The 19239-nt window shown below is 54.4% G+C and overlaps 1 protein-coding gene across 6 annotated transcripts in view; it reads left to right on the forward strand.

Annotated features, from left to right (window-relative positions):
* The window catches only part of Septin9 (septin 9), a 161410-nt gene extending 144833 nt beyond the window's left edge, over positions 1-16577 (forward strand). For all 6 annotated transcript variants that reach the window (XM_013113410.3, XM_013113412.3, XM_013113411.3 and 3 more), the window contains 9 exons: positions 4870-5061; positions 6633-6761; positions 7063-7144; positions 7496-7633; positions 8910-9027; positions 10583-10678; positions 10877-10973; positions 13760-13811; positions 14712-16577. In XM_013113410.3, coding sequence (XP_012968864.1) covers positions 4870-5061; positions 6633-6761; positions 7063-7144; positions 7496-7633; positions 8910-9027; positions 10583-10678; positions 10877-10973; positions 13760-13811; positions 14712-14847 — 1040 coding nt within the window. In that variant the 3' untranslated portion in view covers positions 14848-16577. The remainder of the gene's footprint in view (positions 1-4869; positions 5062-6632; positions 6762-7062; positions 7145-7495; positions 7634-8909; positions 9028-10582; positions 10679-10876; positions 10974-13759; positions 13812-14711) is intronic.
* Positions 16578-19239: the final 2662 nt, after the last annotated feature.

Consider the following 19239-nt stretch of genomic DNA (forward strand, 5'->3'; position numbering starts at 1 on the left):
GAACATTTTTATCACCCCGAAGGGAAACTCCACGCTCGTTAAAAAGTCTCCTCTAACCCCGCCCCTGTGCCTCTTCTGAGTGTTTCTTATACTCAGTCATTCATGCCTTGGGGTGGTGTCTGCTTCTTTAGCTCAGTTTTTCTTTTTCTTTTTTTAAAGATGTATTTATTTGCTGCATGTATGCCCGCAGGCCAGAAGAGGGCACCAGATCTCATTACAGATGGTTCTGAGCTACCGTGTGGTTGCTGGGAATTGAACTGAGGTTCTCTGGAAGAGCAGCCAGTGCTCTTAACTGCTGAGCCATCTCTCCAGCCCCCTCAGTATGGCATTTTCAAGGTTCACTCGAATTCTATCGTGTTTGTAGCTTTATTCCTTCTTGTGGGTGAGCCATGTTTCCTTAGATGCTCTTACCATGCATTGTTAATGCATCTGTGAACATGTTAGCACTCGATCTGTCTCTGTGTGTGTGTGTGTGTGTGTGCACATGCCCATTCCTCAGCATTCATGTCCAGGTCAGAGGACAATTTAAGAGAGTCAGTTCTCTGCCATGTGAGTGGCAGAGATGGCACTCGCTCTGTCTCTGTGTGTGTGTGTGTGTGTGTGTGTGTGTGTGTGTGTGTGCACATGCCCATTCCTCAGCATTCATGTCCAGGTCAGAGGACAATTTAAGAGAGTCAGTTCTCTGCCATGTGAGTGGCAGAGATGGCACTCGCTCTGTCTCTGTGTGTGTGTGTGTGTGTGTGTGTGTGTGTGTGTGTGTGTGTGCACATGCCCATTCCTCAGCATTCATGTCCAGGTCAGAGGACAATTTAAGAGAGTCAGTTCTCTGCCATGTGAGTGGCAGAGATGGCACTCGCTCTGTCTCTGTGTGTGTGTGTGTGTGTGTGTGTGTGTGTGTGTGTGCACATGCCCATTCCTCAGCATTCATGTCCAGGTCAGAGGACAATTTAAGAGAGTCAGTTCTCTGCCATGTGAGTGGCAGAGATGGCACTCGCTCTGTCTCTGTGTGTGTGTGTGTGTGTGTGTGTGTGTGTGTGTGTGTGTGTGCACATGCCCATTCCTCAGCATTCATGTCCAGGTCAGAGGACAATTTAAGAGAGTCAGTTCTCTGCCATGTGAGTGGCAGAGATGGCACTCGCTCTGTCTCTGTGTGTGTGTGTGTGTGTGTGTGTGTGTGTGTGTGTGTGCACATGCCCATTCCTCAGCATTCATGTCCAGGTCAGAGGACAATTTAAGAGAGTCAGTTCTCTGCCATGTGAGTGGCAGAGATGGCACTCGCTCTGTCTCTGTGTGTGTGTGTGTGTGTGTGTGTGTGTGTGTGTGTGTGTGCACATGCCCATTCCTCAGCATTCATGTCCAGGTCAGAGGACAATTTAAGAGAGTCAGTTCTCTGCCATGTGAGTGGCAGAGATGGCACTCGCTCTGTCTCTGTGTGTGTGTGTGTGTGTGTGTGTGTGTGTGTGTGCACATGCCCATTCCTCAGCATTCATGTCCAGGTCAGAGGACAATTTAAGAGAGTCAGTTCTCTGCCATGTGAGTGGCAGAGATGGCACTCGCTCTGTCTCTGTGTGTGTGTGTGTGTGTGTGTGTGTGTGTGTGTGTGTGTGTGTGTGTGTGTGCACATGCCCATTCCTCAGCATTCATGTCCAGGTCAGAGGACAATTTAAGAGAGTCAGTTCTCTGCCATGTGAGTGGCAGAGATGGCACTCGCTCTGTCTCTGTGTGTGTGTGTGTGTGTGTGTGTGTGTGCACATGCCCATTCCTCAGCATTCATGTCCAGGTCAGAGGACAATTTAAGAGAGTCAGTTCTCTGCCATGTGAGTGGCAGAGATGGCACTTGGCTCATTAGGTTTGGTGCCTTTACCCTTGCTGGTGTTTAGCTATTTTCTGTTTTTGTTTTTTTTTCCGAGACAGGGTTTCTCTGTGGCTTTGGAGGCTGTCCTGGAACTCACTCGGTAGACCAGGCTGGCCTCGAACTCACAGAGATCCGCCTGCCTCTGCCTCCCGAGTGCTGGGATTAAAGGCGTGCGCCACCAACGCCTGGCTTGCTTAGCTATTTTCTAAGTAGCTCGTTTCTGGATGGCCCTGAGCAGGCCGCAGCCTTGGGTGGTTGAGGAGGGGAGGTGTCAGGGAACACACTCCTGACCCTCAGGCAGGCGAGGAGTACAGGACTCACTGTCCTAACCAGGTGAAGTGCAGGGAAAGTTCTGGGAGGGCCGAGCCCGGCAAAGATCTTACGTTGTTCATCAGACCATCCAGTGTTGTTTCAGAAAAGGATCAGGGTGTAACGTGGGGTCCAGGCCTCTTTGCACGCTTGTCAGGAACATGTAGGTAATTAAAACTGAAATCAGCTAAAATAGATTCTTACAGTGCGTCCCTCCTGAACTAGCTCAGTCTCTGGTGCTCAGAGGTCACGTGGATGAATTTTGCTGGTTCCTCAAAAATAAAAATAGAACAGCTCACATCTGTGTGTCCAGAACCGTTGAAAGCAAAGTCTGACTGGGCATGATAATTTATGCCTGTAATCACAGTATTCAGGAGGCTGAGGCAGGGGCATCGGTGGATTTGAAGCCAGACAGTATATAAGATACGGTCCAAGGGAGAGAGAAAGAGAGGGCTAGCCTGAGCTCACAAGACTGCCTGAATACCCATGTTCACACCATAGCTTTCACACCAGCCAACCAGAAGCTGTGACTCAAGTGCCGATGGATAAAAGACTCACTGTGCTGAGCCTGGAGAGATGGCTCAGCAGTTAAGAGCACTGACTGCTCTTCTAGAGGACCCGGGTTCAACACCCATGTCTGGCATCTCACAGCTAAGCTGCCTATAGTTCCAGCTCCAGAGGGGATCTGATGCCCTCCTCTGGCCTCCTTGGGCAGCTGAACTAAGATATATATATGGATATATATATATACATACATACACAGACACACATGCATACATATGATTTAAAAATAATAAAATAATTAAAATCATAAGAATTGAGGTTTTTAAGAAGACTAAATGTGCTCATTAAGGAATATTGTTCGACTTTAAAAGGCACATTCTATAGCAAGGATAAACCTTGAGGACATTATTCTGTATGAAACAGGTCAAAAGTCAGAGATCACCCACCCCTGCTTACCCAAGGATCTTAGACAGAATGAAGGTTGCCAGAAGCTGATAGGAGGCCGGTCAGGGCCACGGGGAGTGGCCTTACAGGATACGACCTGTGCCTCAGAAATGGCTAAGATGGTAAATTGTTTTGGAGGCAGAAGTGGCCAGGACACGTCTGTTGGCATAGGTGATGATACAGAGAGATCTGGGAAGGCCTCTGGTCACTCACAGTCTTGGAGATCTAGGGCCAGTATCACGAAGGCAGCCCCTGGTGGAGAGTCTACAGACAGGTGGTTGGGGCGGGGGCGGGGGGGCTCCCCCAGTGGAAAGGGTCACAGGGGTATGCCAGAAGAGCTTCCAGCCCCCCCTGGGGGGAAGGCGGGGGCTTTACTGTGTTCCTATTATTTCTCAAGAAGGGCCCCTGGCAGGCTGAGTGTTTAGTTTGGTTTGAGTTTCTGCTGTGAGCCTTGATGGTGGAGGGGCCACCTGGGGTTGAGGCAAGCCTTCCTTGACTGGGGGGGTGAGTAGAGAGAGTTGGGGGACAGCCCTTCCTCCTCTCACTGCTCAGCAGAGGGTGGGGGTGGGGCAAAGTGGGTCTCAGACTCTCAGGCAGATGGAAGCAATTTTCAGTCACGTGGACTAGGCCTGAACTGCCGCACGGCAAGGCGGGGCCCCTTGTCATTCTCCAGGAAGCGGGCCCCCAAAAGCCACAGGTTCTAGGGCCAGATGCTGCACTGTCTTTGTTTATTTAAAGATGAGTGTTTCTGAGTGAGGAGCTGACACTCACGGAGCCTCGTGGAGGGGACTGTTGCCCTGACCTGAGCTGCGGATACTTCCGACGGCACCGGGCCCTAGGACCTGCCCTTGTCATTGTTTGGGGACACACATGTGTGGACCCTCTGGCAGATCCTGGTGTGTTTACAAGCATTCTCTGGTTGAGTTGCTCCCCACTGCCAGGAAGTAGAGGTGACTGCACCCTGTGGAGGCAGAGAAACAGGAAGTGACTGATCCAACCCCTGGCTGTGGGGGTGGTCCGCATGCCTCCTTCCTGAAGCCGGCTTTGCAAGCCTTTCTCTCCTTCCTTCTGTCCTGCCACTCAAGCCCAGGGGGGAAGCGCAGAGAGGAAGTGCAGGTCCGGCTTTGCTCCCGCTGGCCATGCCAATAAAATGGAGAGAAAAGCCGCAGCTCCAGAGATGGCCAGGCTGAGTTAGCTGCGGATGTGGGGGTGGGGCAAGTTAGCTTGAGTTTAGTGAAAGCACAGTTAAACTGAAGCCTACTGAAGGAAGCTGAGGTTTCCACGTTTAACCCTTAGCCTGTCCACAGACCTACTAACCAAACTGGCCTTTGCCGGAGGGTGAGGGGCACCTGGTGTCGGCCACAGTCTGGGAAGACTGCTTTGCCTCAGGACTGCGTGGGTCGGGTGACTGGGAGTAGAGGTGTTCCCGGTGAGGGGTGGCTCAGGTCCAGAAGAGGCAAATAGGGGTCCTGCCACCCCTCCCCTGTGACCTGCTTGTGATCACCTGCTGCACCGTGAAGGACCCTGGGCCCCGCAGCTACTGCAGGCTGTCTGCGCAGAGATGAAGGGCATGTAGAGGATGCCCAGGTTGGCAGAGCTGGCAGAGACAGCCCCCCCCCACCCCGAGAGGCAGGTGGCTGAGGGGCGTGGGCCTGCCGCATGGCACGATGCAGGGAACTTTAGTTACTGGGCATCCGAGAGTACGCCGCCTGCGGATCCTGTTCTAATACCCTCTCCTTCCGGCTTCCCCTCCACAGGCTCCGAAGTGGCTCCCAGCGGTGTTGGCGACATGGCTGACAGCCCTAGAGATGCCATGCTCAAGCAAGCACCCGTGTCACGGAATGAGAAGGCCCCCGTGGACTTTGGCTATGTGGGGATCGACTCCATCCTGGAGCAGATGCGCAGGAAGGCCATGAAACAGGGGTTCGAGTTCAACATCATGGTGGTTGGTGAGTGTTAAGAGGCCCTCTGCCGGCCACAAGCCCATCTTGACATTCCAGGCCCGCACAGGGGGCCAGCCTCAGCCCCAGCACTCAAGCAACTCTCAAAATGTCCTCCCCCTGTAAGGTGGGGGCACAGCTCTCACCCAGTGCCACCTGGCAAATGACAGATATGGTTGCATGTTCTATAAGGTGGAGGGACAGCTCTCACCCCATGCCACCTGGCAAATGACAGATATGGTTGCATGTGCTGGGAGAACGGACCACATCCACCAGTGACTCCAGGGGGGTTGCTACCTGTGTTGGCATCTCACTAAGCAGCTGTAAGCCCTCTGTGGCCAGTGACAACGGTCTCCAGCTCCGAGTTCTGCGGAGTGTCCCCTGGTTATTACCCCAGGCTTGGCTGGAGGCTTCCTGGAGGCACATCTAAGTTACCCACCCAGGAAGTGGGGTGTAGTAGCCACTTTGCTCCTCCTGTGGCCTTGGAGAGCTAGAAGTCACCAGCAGTAGGTGGATAATGAGTGGGACCTGGATGGGCTGTGTGCAGCAAGTGCAGAGGCCCCTCGGGCCCCACACCCCAGGTCCTCTCCTCTTGGCTGGAAGAAACAAGCCAATGTGTTTGTTTGTTTAGAGATAAGGTTTCTGTTGGAGATTTTCCAGCCCGGCTGGTCCTGCGGCCCTTGAGCCCCAAAATGAACACTCAGAGACTTATATTAATTATAACACTGTTGGCCTGTGGTGAGGGCTTCTTATTGGCCAGCTCTGTCTTAATTATTAACCCATTACTATTAATCTATGTATTCCCATGAGGTCTTGGCTTACCAGAGAACGCTTGATGTGCCCTCACTTCCCGGGCTCACATAGCAACTCTTGTCTGCCGATACTTCCCAGATTTCTCCTCCTCTGGTAGCCCTGCCTATCCTTTCTGTCACTAGCCACACTGTGTTTTATTCATCAACCAATAAGAGAAACATAGACACTGAAGGACAACCCCATCAGGTTTCACTATGTGACCAGGCTGGAACTCGCTCTGTAGACCAGGCTGGCCTTGAACTCACAGAGACCTTGCCTGCCTCTGCCTCCCGGGTGCTGGGATTAAGACATGCGCCGCCATACCTGGTCTATGATCCAGTGTTTCACTCTCGGAACAGTACTCTGGTGACTCTCCAGGGTGGTATCTGGGCACACACCTCCCATAGGTTGGACGTCCTAAACCAAGTAGAGTCTGGTGGCTTCCCCCACTGCAGGGATCTGTCTGGGGAACTGTGTCTGTGTGTCTGCTCTGTCCGGATTCACAGACAAACTACACCTGTTTTGGGGGCTGCCATCCTCTGTAGCTCTCTGGACCCGTTCCTCTGGAGTCTTGTTGTCCCTTCCTGCTTTGGGTAGCTGCTCTGGCCGAGTTAAACCATGTCCCACAGCCCCACACTGTGGCCTTAAATTCAACCCTGGATGTCTGCTTAGGAGGTGAAGCTCCAGGTGGGGTTATCTAAGGATGTGAACCCAGTTGCCACAGTGTGCTGTAGCAGTGAGCTATGCTCTTGGAGAGCCTGCTGACCGACCTCCCCTTCTCTCCCCAGGGCAGAGTGGCCTCGGGAAGTCCACCTTAATCAACACCCTCTTCAAGTCCAAAATCAGCCGGAAGTCGGTGCAGCCCACCTCGGAGGAACGTATCCCCAAGACGATCGAAATCAAGTCCATTACCCACGGTCAGTTCCATGGAAGTGGGGACTAAGGCTGGACATAGGCACCCCCTTTTCCCAGAGTGTGGGATCAAGGGCATCCCACTAGAGGGGTCACCATGACCCCTCTCGGTACATGGAGACTGTGAGTAGGAATGGTCTGGACTCCACCAGGCTGAGGCACCACCCAGACTTCATTGCTAGAGGATACTTTCTCCCTAGCATCACCCCAGCTGTCATCACAGCCCAGCGTGGGACACCTCAGGCTGGTCAGGCAGTGTGAGGACTTGGGTGACCCCTCTGATTTGGGGTGCTGTGGTTTGTGCAGATATCGAGGAAAAGGGGGTCCGGATGAAGCTGACAGTGATCGACACCCCAGGCTTCGGAGACCACATCAACAATGAGAACTGGTAGGTGACCTCGGAGAGCCCCACTGGGCTCCGGGCTCCTCTGTACCCAGATAAGATCGCTCCAAACCCTAAAGCCACTGCATTCGGGGTCTAACCATTCCAGATCAAAATGGAATCACCTGGGAGTCATGCTCTCCCACCGCAGGACAAAGATCGGCATGGGGGCGGGGTATGGGCAGAAAACTCTAAGGCTGGCTTTGCAACAGCCAACCATTCCTGGATGAAGTCAGAAGGCTGGGTGTCGGCTCCGGGGAATTAGCCTGCCGTGGAGGCTTGGGGGCTTAGAGAGGGCACGCCCCCGGCGTGGGCAGGAGGGGCCGCGGGAACTGGCTAACCCGGATCTCCGTGCAGCTGGCAGCCTATTATGAAGTTCATCAACGACCAGTACGAGAAGTACCTGCAGGAGGAGGTCAACATCAACAGGAAGAAACGCATACCCGACACCCGCGTCCACTGCTGCCTCTACTTCATCCCGGCCACCGGCCACTCGTAAGTCCCGTTCGCGGCCCTTTGTCTTGATGGTGGGAGTCCCCGTTTGCAACGCCGGTGGGGCTGTGCGCAGGATTCCCGTCTGCCCAGCCACTGGGTGGGGGGTTGGTGGTGGTGCCGGGGGCAAAGCGGGACACGGCACTGAGTTAGGGCCGTGTCAACACGCGGCCCTTTGTCTTGATGGTGGGAGTCCCCGTTTGCAATGCTGGTGGAGCTGCGCACAGGATTCCCGTCTGCCCAGCCACTGAGCACGGGGGTGGGGCTGGAGGGTTGGTGATGGTACCAGGCGGGGGTGGGGGTGGGCAAAGCGGGACTCGGCACTGAGTCAGGACCCTGTCAGCTGTGCCTCCTGGCCACAGCTACTGGAGTGTGCACACACTAGGCTGTTCCAGGCTCATCCTGGATGTAAGAGCCTAGGCTTTGAGGAGGGGACCTCGCATATTGCCATGGTATAAGGCTCAGTGGGGTCTGCTTGGAAAAAAATCCAAATATGGGTTTCTGAGCTTGCCAGTGGTGACCGTCTCCCGTGGGGTTAACAAGAGCCCATTCATAGCGGGAGGGGGCATAAGACCTCCTTACCTCGGGGCTGGTTCATTTGGGGGTTCTGCAGCTACCCCAGCACCTCCTGGGGCAGGGCCAAGCCAGCCAAGCCAGCAGGAGACAGGACTGACATGGCTTCAGGGGGGGGAGAGCGGAGGGTCTTCCCCAGTGGTGATGCTCTGGGCTAGGGTCCCAGCTGGGCACCTTGCCGAGTTTCTGTCCCCTGACCGTTAGTTCCGGGGGACAGCAGTGGCTTCTGGCTATTCTTGCTCAGACTTCTGCCTGTAGCCTCACTTCCCACAGGCTGTCTGGGCCTGACAATACCACTGTGGAGAAACTCGGTTTCAGCAGGAAAGTGGTGCCCACGCATGGGCTCTGCCAGCCTCCTCCCTGCAGCCTCCTCCCTGCAGCCTCCTCCCTGCTCCCTGTGTCAGACCCGGGCTCCCTGGAGCCATGCTGGCCTATCCCAGGGCCCAGGGCTTCTCTCTGACACTGGAAGCCCCAAGGCATGACAGTGACGTGAGCCGAGCCACTCTTTGGACAGTATCCAGGGCCTTGCTGGCCTCTGACAGCTGTGGGTGAGGCTCACTCCGGCTCTCCCACCTTGACTCAATGGAGGGAGCATCACCCTGCACCCTTCCAAGCCCCAGCCTTGCCCCTCTGCCAACACAACATGGCCTCCGCTATGAGGCAGGGGGACCCGAGGCTGAGTTTCATTCGCACTGCTCCATTTCAGGCTTAGGCCCCTGGACATTGAATTCATGAAGCGCCTGAGCAAGGTGGTCAACATTGTCCCCGTCATCGCCAAGGCTGACACGCTCACCCTGGAGGAGAGGGTTTACTTCAAACAACGGGTAGGACATACAGCCTCAACCCAGCCCTCTCTCCCTCGAGGACTGCCTGGACGAGTTACGGGGCTGACAGGGGCCCATTCAGCCCCGGGGATACATGACAGGAGAGTCACCCTTCAGCCCTTCACAGCTTGTGTCCAGTTTGGGGTGGGCGGGCTGGCCTGGGTGGCTGCTGGGTACGCCCCCCATTTCGAGCAGCCTCAGGTTTTGGAGTAGACAAAGCAGAGGCAAATGGCTCAGGGCCATCGGACGCAGGGCACCTGAGTTTTATTACATGGGAAAGAAAACCAAAAGGACCAGTCTGCCTCAGTGACTAACTCCTTCTCTGCCATATGGTTGAGGCCATTGCTGGCTGGTGACAGGGGTATCCCTGTGGGCATTTTCAGAAGGATGAATCCTTTACCTCTTCTGAACAAGGCCATACTTCAGAACCTCCTGGGAGCTCCAGCCTGGGGTTGAGAGGCCCCAAATCCAATTCCAGAGGCTCCCAGACCATGTGTCAGGGATTTTTCCAGCATGCATAGGGAAGGGTAGTCAGGGGTGAATCTGCTCGAGACCAGAAGGCTCTCTCCAGTGTTGAGAGCCTGGAGCTGCTTGCGCAAATGAGACAGCTGTCCCTGGGCTGTCCTGCTTCGACTGTCAACTACCTGGGCTGTCATCAGGGTGAGAAGCATTTCATCAGGCAGGTACCCGGAACCGTAGGAGGGAACCACGCTAGCCCTTAGCAGCCCCGAGGTATTTGTGTGTGTGAGGGGTAGCCATGAGCTGCACAGGAAACGGGGAGATTCTCAGGACAGTGGTTGCAGGGCCCCTCAGGCCAGGTGAGCCCCTTCTTGATGCAGAGGCGCCAGAACTGGAGGTTCTGGGTGGGGTGTAGCTCAGTTGGTCGAGTGTTTGCCTGGCATGCACAAGGCTCAGGGTTTGGTCTTCAGTGCCACAAGAAACCGGGCGTGGTGGCACATACCTGTAATGCCAGCACTTGGGAAGTAGAGGCAGGAGGATCAGGAGTTCAAGGTCATCCTTGGTTACATAGCCAGTCGGAGGCCAGTCTGAGCTAGAAACTTTGTCTCCCTAAAGGGTGGGGGTGGAGCGGTGGCTTGGGGGTTAAGAGCACTGGCTGCTCTTGCCAAGGACCCAGGCAATTCAGCGTGCCCTCTTCTGGACTCTGTAGGCTCTAGGCATCCATATGGTACACATGCGGGCAAAACACTAGTATACATAAAATAAAAATAAAATGAATATTTTTTTAAAGATGTATTATGTATACAACATTCTGCCCCCATGTCTGCCTGCACACCAAAAGAGGGCACCAGATCTCATTACAGATGGTTGTGAGCCACCATGTGGTTGCTGAGAATTGAACTCAGGACCTCTAGAAGAGCAATCAGTCCTCTCTTAACCTCTGAGCCATCTCTCCAGCTCCTAAAATGAATATTTAAAAAAAATATTAGACATTCTCTGGGCAGGGCCACCCAGAGCCTGCCTGTGTAGGGGTTCCTGGTTCGGGCACCTTGTGGCTGATAGCCTGATTCAAGGACCACACCTCTGTGCCTCCCAGATTACTGCAGACCTACTGTCCAATGGCATTGATGTGTACCCCCAGAAGGAGTTTGATGAGGACTCAGAGGATCGAATGGTGAATGAGAAGTTCCGGGTGAGCGCATTGGCCAGACGCTGGGCGGGTGAGGGGGGCAGCGTTGGGATAGCTTTAAGCCATGGGGTGTGTCCTCCAAAATGGAAAATGATGGGGGTCCCCATGACCACCTCTGGTCCCTCTCAAGCCAAGGCCTGCAGGTTTCCAGGTCCAAGGCCCAGGAGCACCTGTGGTTAACTCTTCCGTCCCCCTTTCCAGGAGATGATCCCGTTTGCTGTGGTGGGCAGCGACCATGAGTATCAAGTCAATGGCAAGAGGATTCTGGGAAGGAAGACGAAATGGGGCACCATTGAAGGTACGGGCCGCTGCACCGCGGTATGGCGTGTTGACCTGTAGTTGAGCTTGGGCCCTCGTCCGTTGCACTGTGGGTCCCTGTTTCATCTCTTTTTGTATAAGGGCAATGGCTGTGGGGTGCACCTGAGCTCCTTGAACTTAATTACTCTGTCATAGACTGAGTTACTTTGTCCCAGGCGCTGAGGGCTGGGACTGTGGTCTTCCCTGGGGTCCAGGTCAGCACCCAGGTGGGATGGTCCCAGGGCCTTGATGCTCTTCCATCCTCGTTAGATGGGAAAGGACAAAGCTGCCGGAAGATGAAAACCGTTTTGTTTCTCATGAGCAGCGTGGTCCGAAGGCCCCGCAGAGGAGCAGAGAGTTGAGGCTGTGAGCTGGGGTGAGCCCCAGTCTGTACCCGTCATCAACCAGGGCTACATCCTAAGGTCTAGGCAATGTGAGATTGTTCCAGATGGATAGAGCTGTTCTTCAGTTGTAGGGTGATCTGGAACTCAAGTCCTTCTTGCCTTGGCCTCCTGAGTGATGGGGTTATAGACATACACACCACACCAGTGCCCGGGTTACAGACATACACACCACACCAGTGCCCGGGTTACAGACATACACGCCACACCAGTGCCGGGGTTATAGACATACACGCCACACCAGTGCCCGGGTTACAGACATACACGCCATACCAGGCCTGCTGGAGCTCTTTAAGGAGCCATTTCTCTAAGACTCTGATGATGGTGTTTCCTGGCTCTGAGCACAGAGGCCTCCAGCTCGGCACCTCCCCCTTTAGTGGGTTACCGTTTAACCCTTTCAGCTCCCTGGGACCCTTTACTCATCCTCTCTGCAGAGAGGAGTCCGAGCAGCGTTTTCTCAGCCTTCCTGGCGCTGTGACCCTTAAATACAGGTCCTCACGTTGCGCTGACCACCCCAACCATAAAATTATTTTCACTGCTACCTCATAGCTATAATTTTGCTACTACTATGAACCGTAAGGTAAACATCTGTGTTTCCCGGCGGTCTTATGTGACCCCCGTGAAAGGGTCAGTTTGACCCTGCAAAGGGTTTTGACCCACAGGCTGAGAACCGCTGAAGTTAGAGGGACAAACTCCATAGGGTGCCTGGCCCTGACCGAGTTAATGCTGTGTGGTCTCTACCACATCAGCCGGGTTTGCTGGTCCCCATGTGTGATCTTAGCATTTGAGAAGTGGAGGCAGGAGGATGGGGGATTGAACATCACCTGTCCCTCCTACGGCAAGGGAGGGAAATCCCCGTGTGAGGACAGCCAATGAGCAGCCAGGCTGGGGGTGACTTGGGGGCTCCCCATGCCACCTTGCCTGCTCGAGGCCCCTGGAGTTAGGAGTTGTTAGCTGGTCTTTCTGGATTAAGCATGGAAGAGGACCTGTCTGCCATCCCCCCCCCCCGTTCCTTCCCCGCTGTACCCTCCACGTGGGTCTGCCCAGTGGGGCACCATGGGGATATATGTGCTCCAGGTGTTTCAGGTACCCGTGGCTTTCTGTAGCACCCCGCTCCGTGGCAGACGATGACCTTAGGGCTACTCAGAAGCCATTCTCTCAAAAGCTCAGCTTCGTTTTCCTCAGCCCCTTCCTGTCTCTGCACATCCTCTCTGCATCTCTCCCCATATATGCAAGGCATGGTTGGAGTGAGGAAAGCATGGGGTAGGGGCCCCGGGTGTGGGGGTGGGGGAATCTGAGAATGGCATTGGCTATTGGTGTGTCTTGTCTGACCCCTGGTGGTTACCCTGGGTACTGCACACACTCAGTGAGAAATTGCCAGGAAGTTAAGCGGGTTAGAGAGACTTGCTCCTAGCTGAGGGTCCACACAGCCTGTGTGAACCTGTAAAGGTACTCCCCGCCCCCCCCCGGGGCTATGGTTCCCATATCCAGCAGCCGCCTTCTGGGGACCCTGGGGATAGGAACATGGTGGGAGTTCCTATCAGGGACACACGCGTGCACGCAGCATACACACACACATACGTGTGAACAAACCCCATCCAACTGTGCCCACTCCTTCCCTCCTCCGTGGTTTGCACCATCTGAAGTGCCTGTTCCATCTTGGGAGCTGGCCAGAGCTCTGCCTGAGGATGGGAAGCTGCTTTGTTCCTTGAACATAAGTAGTGGAAAGTCTCACAAAGTCCAGCAGTGCCGTGGGCTCATTTGGTCCCTATGCCATTCTCCCCCTGAAATGTCTTTTTACATTTATCTTACTGGGGGAAGACAGGGTATACATGTGGTAGTCAGAGGCCAACTTGCAAGAGTCGGTTCTCTCTTTCTTCCATGTGGTTCTGGGACTCGAACTCGGGCGAAAGTGCCCTTATCCACCGAGCCATTGGCCCATTTTATTGGGAAACTGAGTCAGAGAAGTCAAGATTCACCCAAGCCTGGAGTGTAAGGAATGAGGGGTTTACTTTGGCTCGCAGTTCTGGGGTACAGTCCACCGTGGCGGGGAGTCATGGTAGCATGACAAGAGACACTCGGTCACATGGCACCCACAGTCAGGAAGCAGAGAGAGATAAGGAAAGCCCCAGCCCACGGGATGCTGCTGCCCGCACTCGGCGTAGCTCCTCTCCCAGCTGAACCTCTCTGGATGCACCCACGACGTCATTGACACTCTCTAGGATAATGTGTCTCCCGGGTGACTCCAAAACTAGTTGAGTAGCTGTCAATCACCTGCCCGCTGTGGGTGGGGCTCTCTGGGAGCTGTTGGCGTTGCTGGATAGGAGAGCAGGAGAGCAGGGGCTTCCTTCTCACCGGACATTGAGCGTCCTCTCTCTTCCCGCAGTTGAGAACACCACTCACTGTGAATTTGCCTACCTGCGGGATCTCCTCATTAGGTAAGTCAGCCACTGGCTCTGAGGGCTCCCTGGGAAGGCCTGACCTGGGGTTTGGTGATGGGAGATGGGTGGGCAGGGGCTCCACCCTGCTCACAGCTGCCTGGTGTCAGCCCTGCCCTCGGGAACCCATTGTCTAAAGCTGAAAACAAAACCATTGGGAATGAATGAAGAAGCGGGAATTCTTTCTAACCTTATGAAGTCGCCAGGATGAGAGGGGCTGAATTTTGGTCCCCACCATGGTCGTCTGAGCCTGCTAAATTCAGCTATCACCGTTAAGGGGACAGCCTGGGCTATATGTCTCAAAACAAACAAAAGAAAAATATCACAATGAAACTATTATTTTGTGTAATGAAAATATATTAAGAGGAAAAAAAGACACGGGGCAAGGGACCTGGGGTGGAGCTTCCAAGAACAAACCTTACCACTTTTGGACTCTTCCCCCCTTCCGACTTCCCTTTCCAAAGTAAAGGGAAGTAGCAGTGTGCTGTGTGGGTCAGTGGTACAGCTTCCCTGGCAGGCTTAAGGCCTGGCACCCACCTTCAAAAAAAAAACTAGGAGAAAAAAAAAGCTCTGGAGGGATGGCAGGGTGGACAGCTCTAGGGACTGTGGTCACCTGCTGCCTCCTGCTGGCCACAGCCTGAACTTCTATCTTGCAGCACGAACACCCCAGTGCTGCCCCCTAGTGGGATCTTTGGGACCTTTCAAGTTTTGTGTTTTTAGTGCTCACTACTCCATCCTCGTGCTGGCCCCTGACTTGCCACAGTGTGGACACAGAGAGAAGGGAGTATGGGCTAGAATGTGTGGCTACGGAGGGCTGACTCAATGCCAGGAGGGAGGGGCAGGTGGTTGTGACCCCAGGTAGGCTAGGTGGTCACCCCGTGCTGGCTGCATTCCCTGCAGGACACACATGCAGAACATCAAAGACATCACTAGCAGCATCCACTTTGAAGCCTACCGTGTGAAACGCCTCAACGAGGGCAACAGCGCCATGGCCAACGGGGTTGAGGAGAAGGAGCCAGAAGCCCAGGAGATGTAGACGCTATCCCGCCCCTGGACCCCACCCTCAAATCCCCCGGCCCACCCACCTACCCCGTCTTATTTTATATAATTGTCTCCATTTGTCACCCGCCTCCTTCCCTTTCCACACTCTGTCCAGTAACAAGAGAGGGCTTATCTTCCAAGTGTGCTCTTATTGGCTGCAGCTGCTGGGTGGGCGGGGCTACAACCTGGGCTTGTCTCTTGTGTCCTGTTCCCTCCCCTTGCTGGGGAGGTTAGACCAGGCTCAGTCCCTCCTGAAGGGTTAGAAGAGCTGTGTGTCCATGCCCGCTCTTGAGTTTTGAGCTGAAGCCTGTAGGGACCGAATCCTAGGGGTTGCAGAGGAGCCCCTTAAGCCACAAGTTCCCATGGCCACAGCCTCAAAAGCAGGCTGTACCCAGGGGAGGATGGAGCTGGCCAGGTAGTCCTGGATCCCCACCTGTCCCCCCACGAGCTAGCATGGGTTATTGGTCACAACGCCCTCAGCTGCCCGCTCCCCAAGGAAGCAAAAGACTTCCACAAGCAACGTTGCCAATCACCTAGACATAGTGACAACCACGCCCCTTCTCCCTCTAGCTTGTCCCAGAGCAGAAAGTGCCTTGATCCACAAGAGCCAGGCCCCTCTTCCCAGATGCCCCTCTGGAGGAAATGCAGGGAAGCGCTGGAGAGAAGTCGTCTCTTCTCCCTCCTCGGCATCTCCTTCCCCCGTGCTGTAGACTCTGCTACTGCACAGGGCTCTAACTATGAAAACAAAGCACGAAAGACGTTCCCACCCCCACTCCCAGCTTTAGAAAGGTCCGAGCAAACTCGTGGAGCTGAGAGACAGAACTGAGGGGAAGGAAGGCAGAAACGTGCATGGGAGCTGTTCTGCCGGCAGGTGCCTGGGGAAAGTATCTGTCTGGTCCTGGGTTTGGCTGGATTTGCTCTGGCTACATTGTTGCCCAGTTGCCTCACCCCACCCCACCCCCACACAATACTGCTCAGGCTCAAGCCTTGATTCAGTGACTGCGCTGGGTGGGAGCCAGGAAAACCCGACCACTTGGCTGTCTCCATGCGCCTAGACCGCTGTGTCCCAGAACGCATCATAACCCGCCAAGGACGTCAGAGATGGATAGCCAGACCACAGGGCAAAGGTTTCATAGCAGGGCCAGACTCCCTCGTCTTCTCTCAGAGAAGTGTTAGGGACCATCCATGCACCGCTGACCAAAGCCATGCCCGTTCTGCTTTCTTGTCCTGTCTCTGGGAGGAATTTGGTGAGTGTAGACAGGTTGGACCGGCTTGGGGAAGGTGCCGCTACAGACCCTGGGCTAGCTTGCAGCCTGCAAGTGGGGTGGGAGGGATGGGGTGCTCATGGGTCCCTGTTTTGGGTGTCTACTCCCCCACCCAGGCGTGGGAGGCCCCTCATCGAGCCCTGTAGCCGAACAGTACGCTTGCCAGCTTGCCAAGTTCTTTTGCCAAAAATCAGGACTTTGAAGGAAATCTTCAGCATGCTGGACCCCAGGCACCTCAGCCTTCCCCAGCCCCAGTGTCCCTGGGGACTTAGCAACAGCCCAGTGTCGTCAATCAGGATGACACCGTGCCTCTGTAACCAGCCACGGAAAACTGTTCTTCTCACCAGGCTGTTCCACACGGCCTTTCCCTGGGGGTCTCCTCGGGGTTGGGGGTGTCTCTTTTTGTATAAATAACAAAGTGTCGAAATGTATTTCCTGAAATAAATGTTTCAAATACAAACTGGCCCATTCTGGAATGGCAGTGGGTTCTCTGGCCTTGGATTTGTCTTGGGGGGCTCTCTGTGGGACCCTGAATTCAAACTTGCAGGACCACTGGCTCAAGTGCTCTTCCGGATGACTCAGTTAACAGACCCATTCATTCAGGTGGTTCGTAACCACCTGTAATGCAGCTCCAGGGGGATTTGGTGCCCTCTTCTGGCCTCTGATGGTACCTGTACACACATATACACGTGTATATACTAATAAATGTTACTGTGCCAGGCCCTGTGAGCAATCGTGTTATTAGAAGAGAACTAAACCACACATGGTTCCAGGGGCCTGGCAGAGCCAACTGCGATGGGAAGGGGGAGGAGCCTGATGTGTGCTTTAATGGCCTACGGCTCCTGTGACAAGTGACCACAAGCCAGGTTCCCTACAACAACAGAAGTCTACATTCCCATAGTCCTGGAAGCCCCAGACCAAGTGTTGGCATGACCCTGCTCCATCCAGAGTCCCAAGGAGAGAGCCCTCTGCCTCTCCCTGCTCCTAGAGACGGCATTGCTCCAGGGTCCGCCTCTGTCTTCACACACCCTTTCCTGTATGTTCTTGAGAGATGCTGTCCGTGGGTGTAGGGGGCCACGTCGACCCAGGATAATCTCATCTTGATCTTTAACTACATTCCCAAAGATCCTGTTTCCAAACTGGGCTTTAGTCTAAGGTTCTGCGCAGGTGGGAATTTGCTCTTACCACCTCACTACACCCCCTTCCTGCATCTTGGGGTTCCCAGAGCTACATGGGCCACGTGATAAGAACCCAAGACTCTCTCTTGCCGCCACCACGCCTGGTCGTCTAAGGAGTGACTCCACCTCTCTGAAGGCCACCTGGCGACAAATGGACTTCAGTGACAAGTGAGCTGACGGTCAGTGGCCTCGTGGGTTCTTTCCGTCAAGGATCCTGAGTTGTGGGTTCGGCTGCCGATGGCACTGGCGGGATGGGAAGGTCAGGTCCATGGAGCCAGCTTGTCTGAGTCCCCCAGTTTTAAGGCCTTTGGCAGGAATCCCCCCAGCCCCTTGAATTTCTCCTTCCAAAAGGCTGAACCTCTGTTCCCATGTTTATCCCCATTGTCTGTCTCCCAACTACAGACAGACCTACAGACAAACGTCAATTCATTAACCTGACCGGTCACCAGCCCAAGTCACGTGTGCCTCCCAGCTAATGACCGGGGGACCCCACCTCCTCACACGGGCAGACACTCCATGTAGGACCAGAGTGGCCAGTCATTCCCATCTGCCCAGGAGCCCGGGCTGTCTTGTACCTCCTAGATAGTAATGTGAGAACCCTCACCTCCTGCCAACAAACAGCCCGCAAGCCCCGGCGATCATGCGTCCACCCAACAGCACTGGGGTTACAGGCATGCATGGCTGTACCAAAAGGAAAAAATCAAAACTGCAGTGTAGATCCCCATGCTCATTCGACACTAGCTCTTCCCCACGTCTCCCCGGCCCCGAATGTGGCCGTTCCGTGAACTAGAACTAGAGGGGGAGGGGAGGATGGACAAGGTGGCTTCGTGGCGCGGGACCCCATGCCATGGACCTTCCTCCTGCCTATCCGGCCCCAGCCTCGCACTTAGCACAAACGGTTCCCGCAGCAGTGGCGTGGTCCTGGGTGGACTGTCACCAAGGCTCAACCCAGGAGCAGGAAGGCCCTGCAGCAGACTCTGTTCATACTGACTCAGCTTCTGTGAGGATCGGGGTGTCCCTGTGGGTCTACAAATGCCAGGTGCCCCTCTCCCTGGCCCAGGCCTCAGGCTTTGAGGACAGGAAACAGGAGGAAAACTCTGGGAGTCACAGGAGTGAGACCTACCCAGTACCCCTGGACCAGGCTGGGAAAGCCCGAGGAGCCCACTCAGAGCAGGCCCTGTTTGGGTTTTTATTTGTGAGTATCGTGTGTGTGTGTGTGTGTGTGTGTGTGTGTGTGTGTGTGTACATACGTGTGTTACTGTGCATACATGTATGTGGGTGTGGGTGTCTGCATCTGTGTGCATGTGGAGGCCAGAGGCCAGCCTTGGTTGTTTTTAGGGTTAATAGGGACAGGGGCTCTCATTAGCTTGGTGCATCCAAGCACATGGGTTTGTCTGTGTGACCAGTGAGCCCACTGGATCTGCCAGTTTTTGCCTCCCCAGTGCCGAGGTTAAGTACTTGCCTCCACGATGGGCTTAACTGGTTCTGAGGATCCAAGAGCAGGCCCTACTGCTTGCATAACAAGCATCTTAACAACCGAGCTGGCCTCTCCCTCTCTCCTCTCTCTGTCTTTCTTTCTCTCTGTCTCTCTGTCTGTCTCTGTCTCTGTCTCTGTCTCTGTCTATATATATATATATATATATATATATATATATATATATATATATATAATTTGTTTATCTGTGAACCGGACATGTGCCAGAGGAGGGTGTGGGATCCCTTAGGACTGGGGTTACGGACCACCATGTGGGTGCTAGAAACTGGACCTCAGTCCTCTGGAAGAGCAGCCAGTGCTCTTAACCACTGAACCATATCTCCAGGCTTCCACTCATTTCTAAACACCACTTTCTGGCTACAAGTACAGCCTTCAATATGGAAATTGCCAGAAAAAAATTTACACAACAGAGAAAATATCTCCATTCACATCCAGTGATACTGCCTAGC

Source organism: Mesocricetus auratus, unplaced genomic scaffold (genome assembly GCF_017639785.1).
Source record: "Mesocricetus auratus isolate SY011 unplaced genomic scaffold, BCM_Maur_2.0 Super-Scaffold_100007, whole genome shotgun sequence".
In the NCBI taxonomy this organism is placed as follows: domain Eukaryota; kingdom Metazoa; phylum Chordata; class Mammalia; order Rodentia; family Cricetidae; genus Mesocricetus; species Mesocricetus auratus.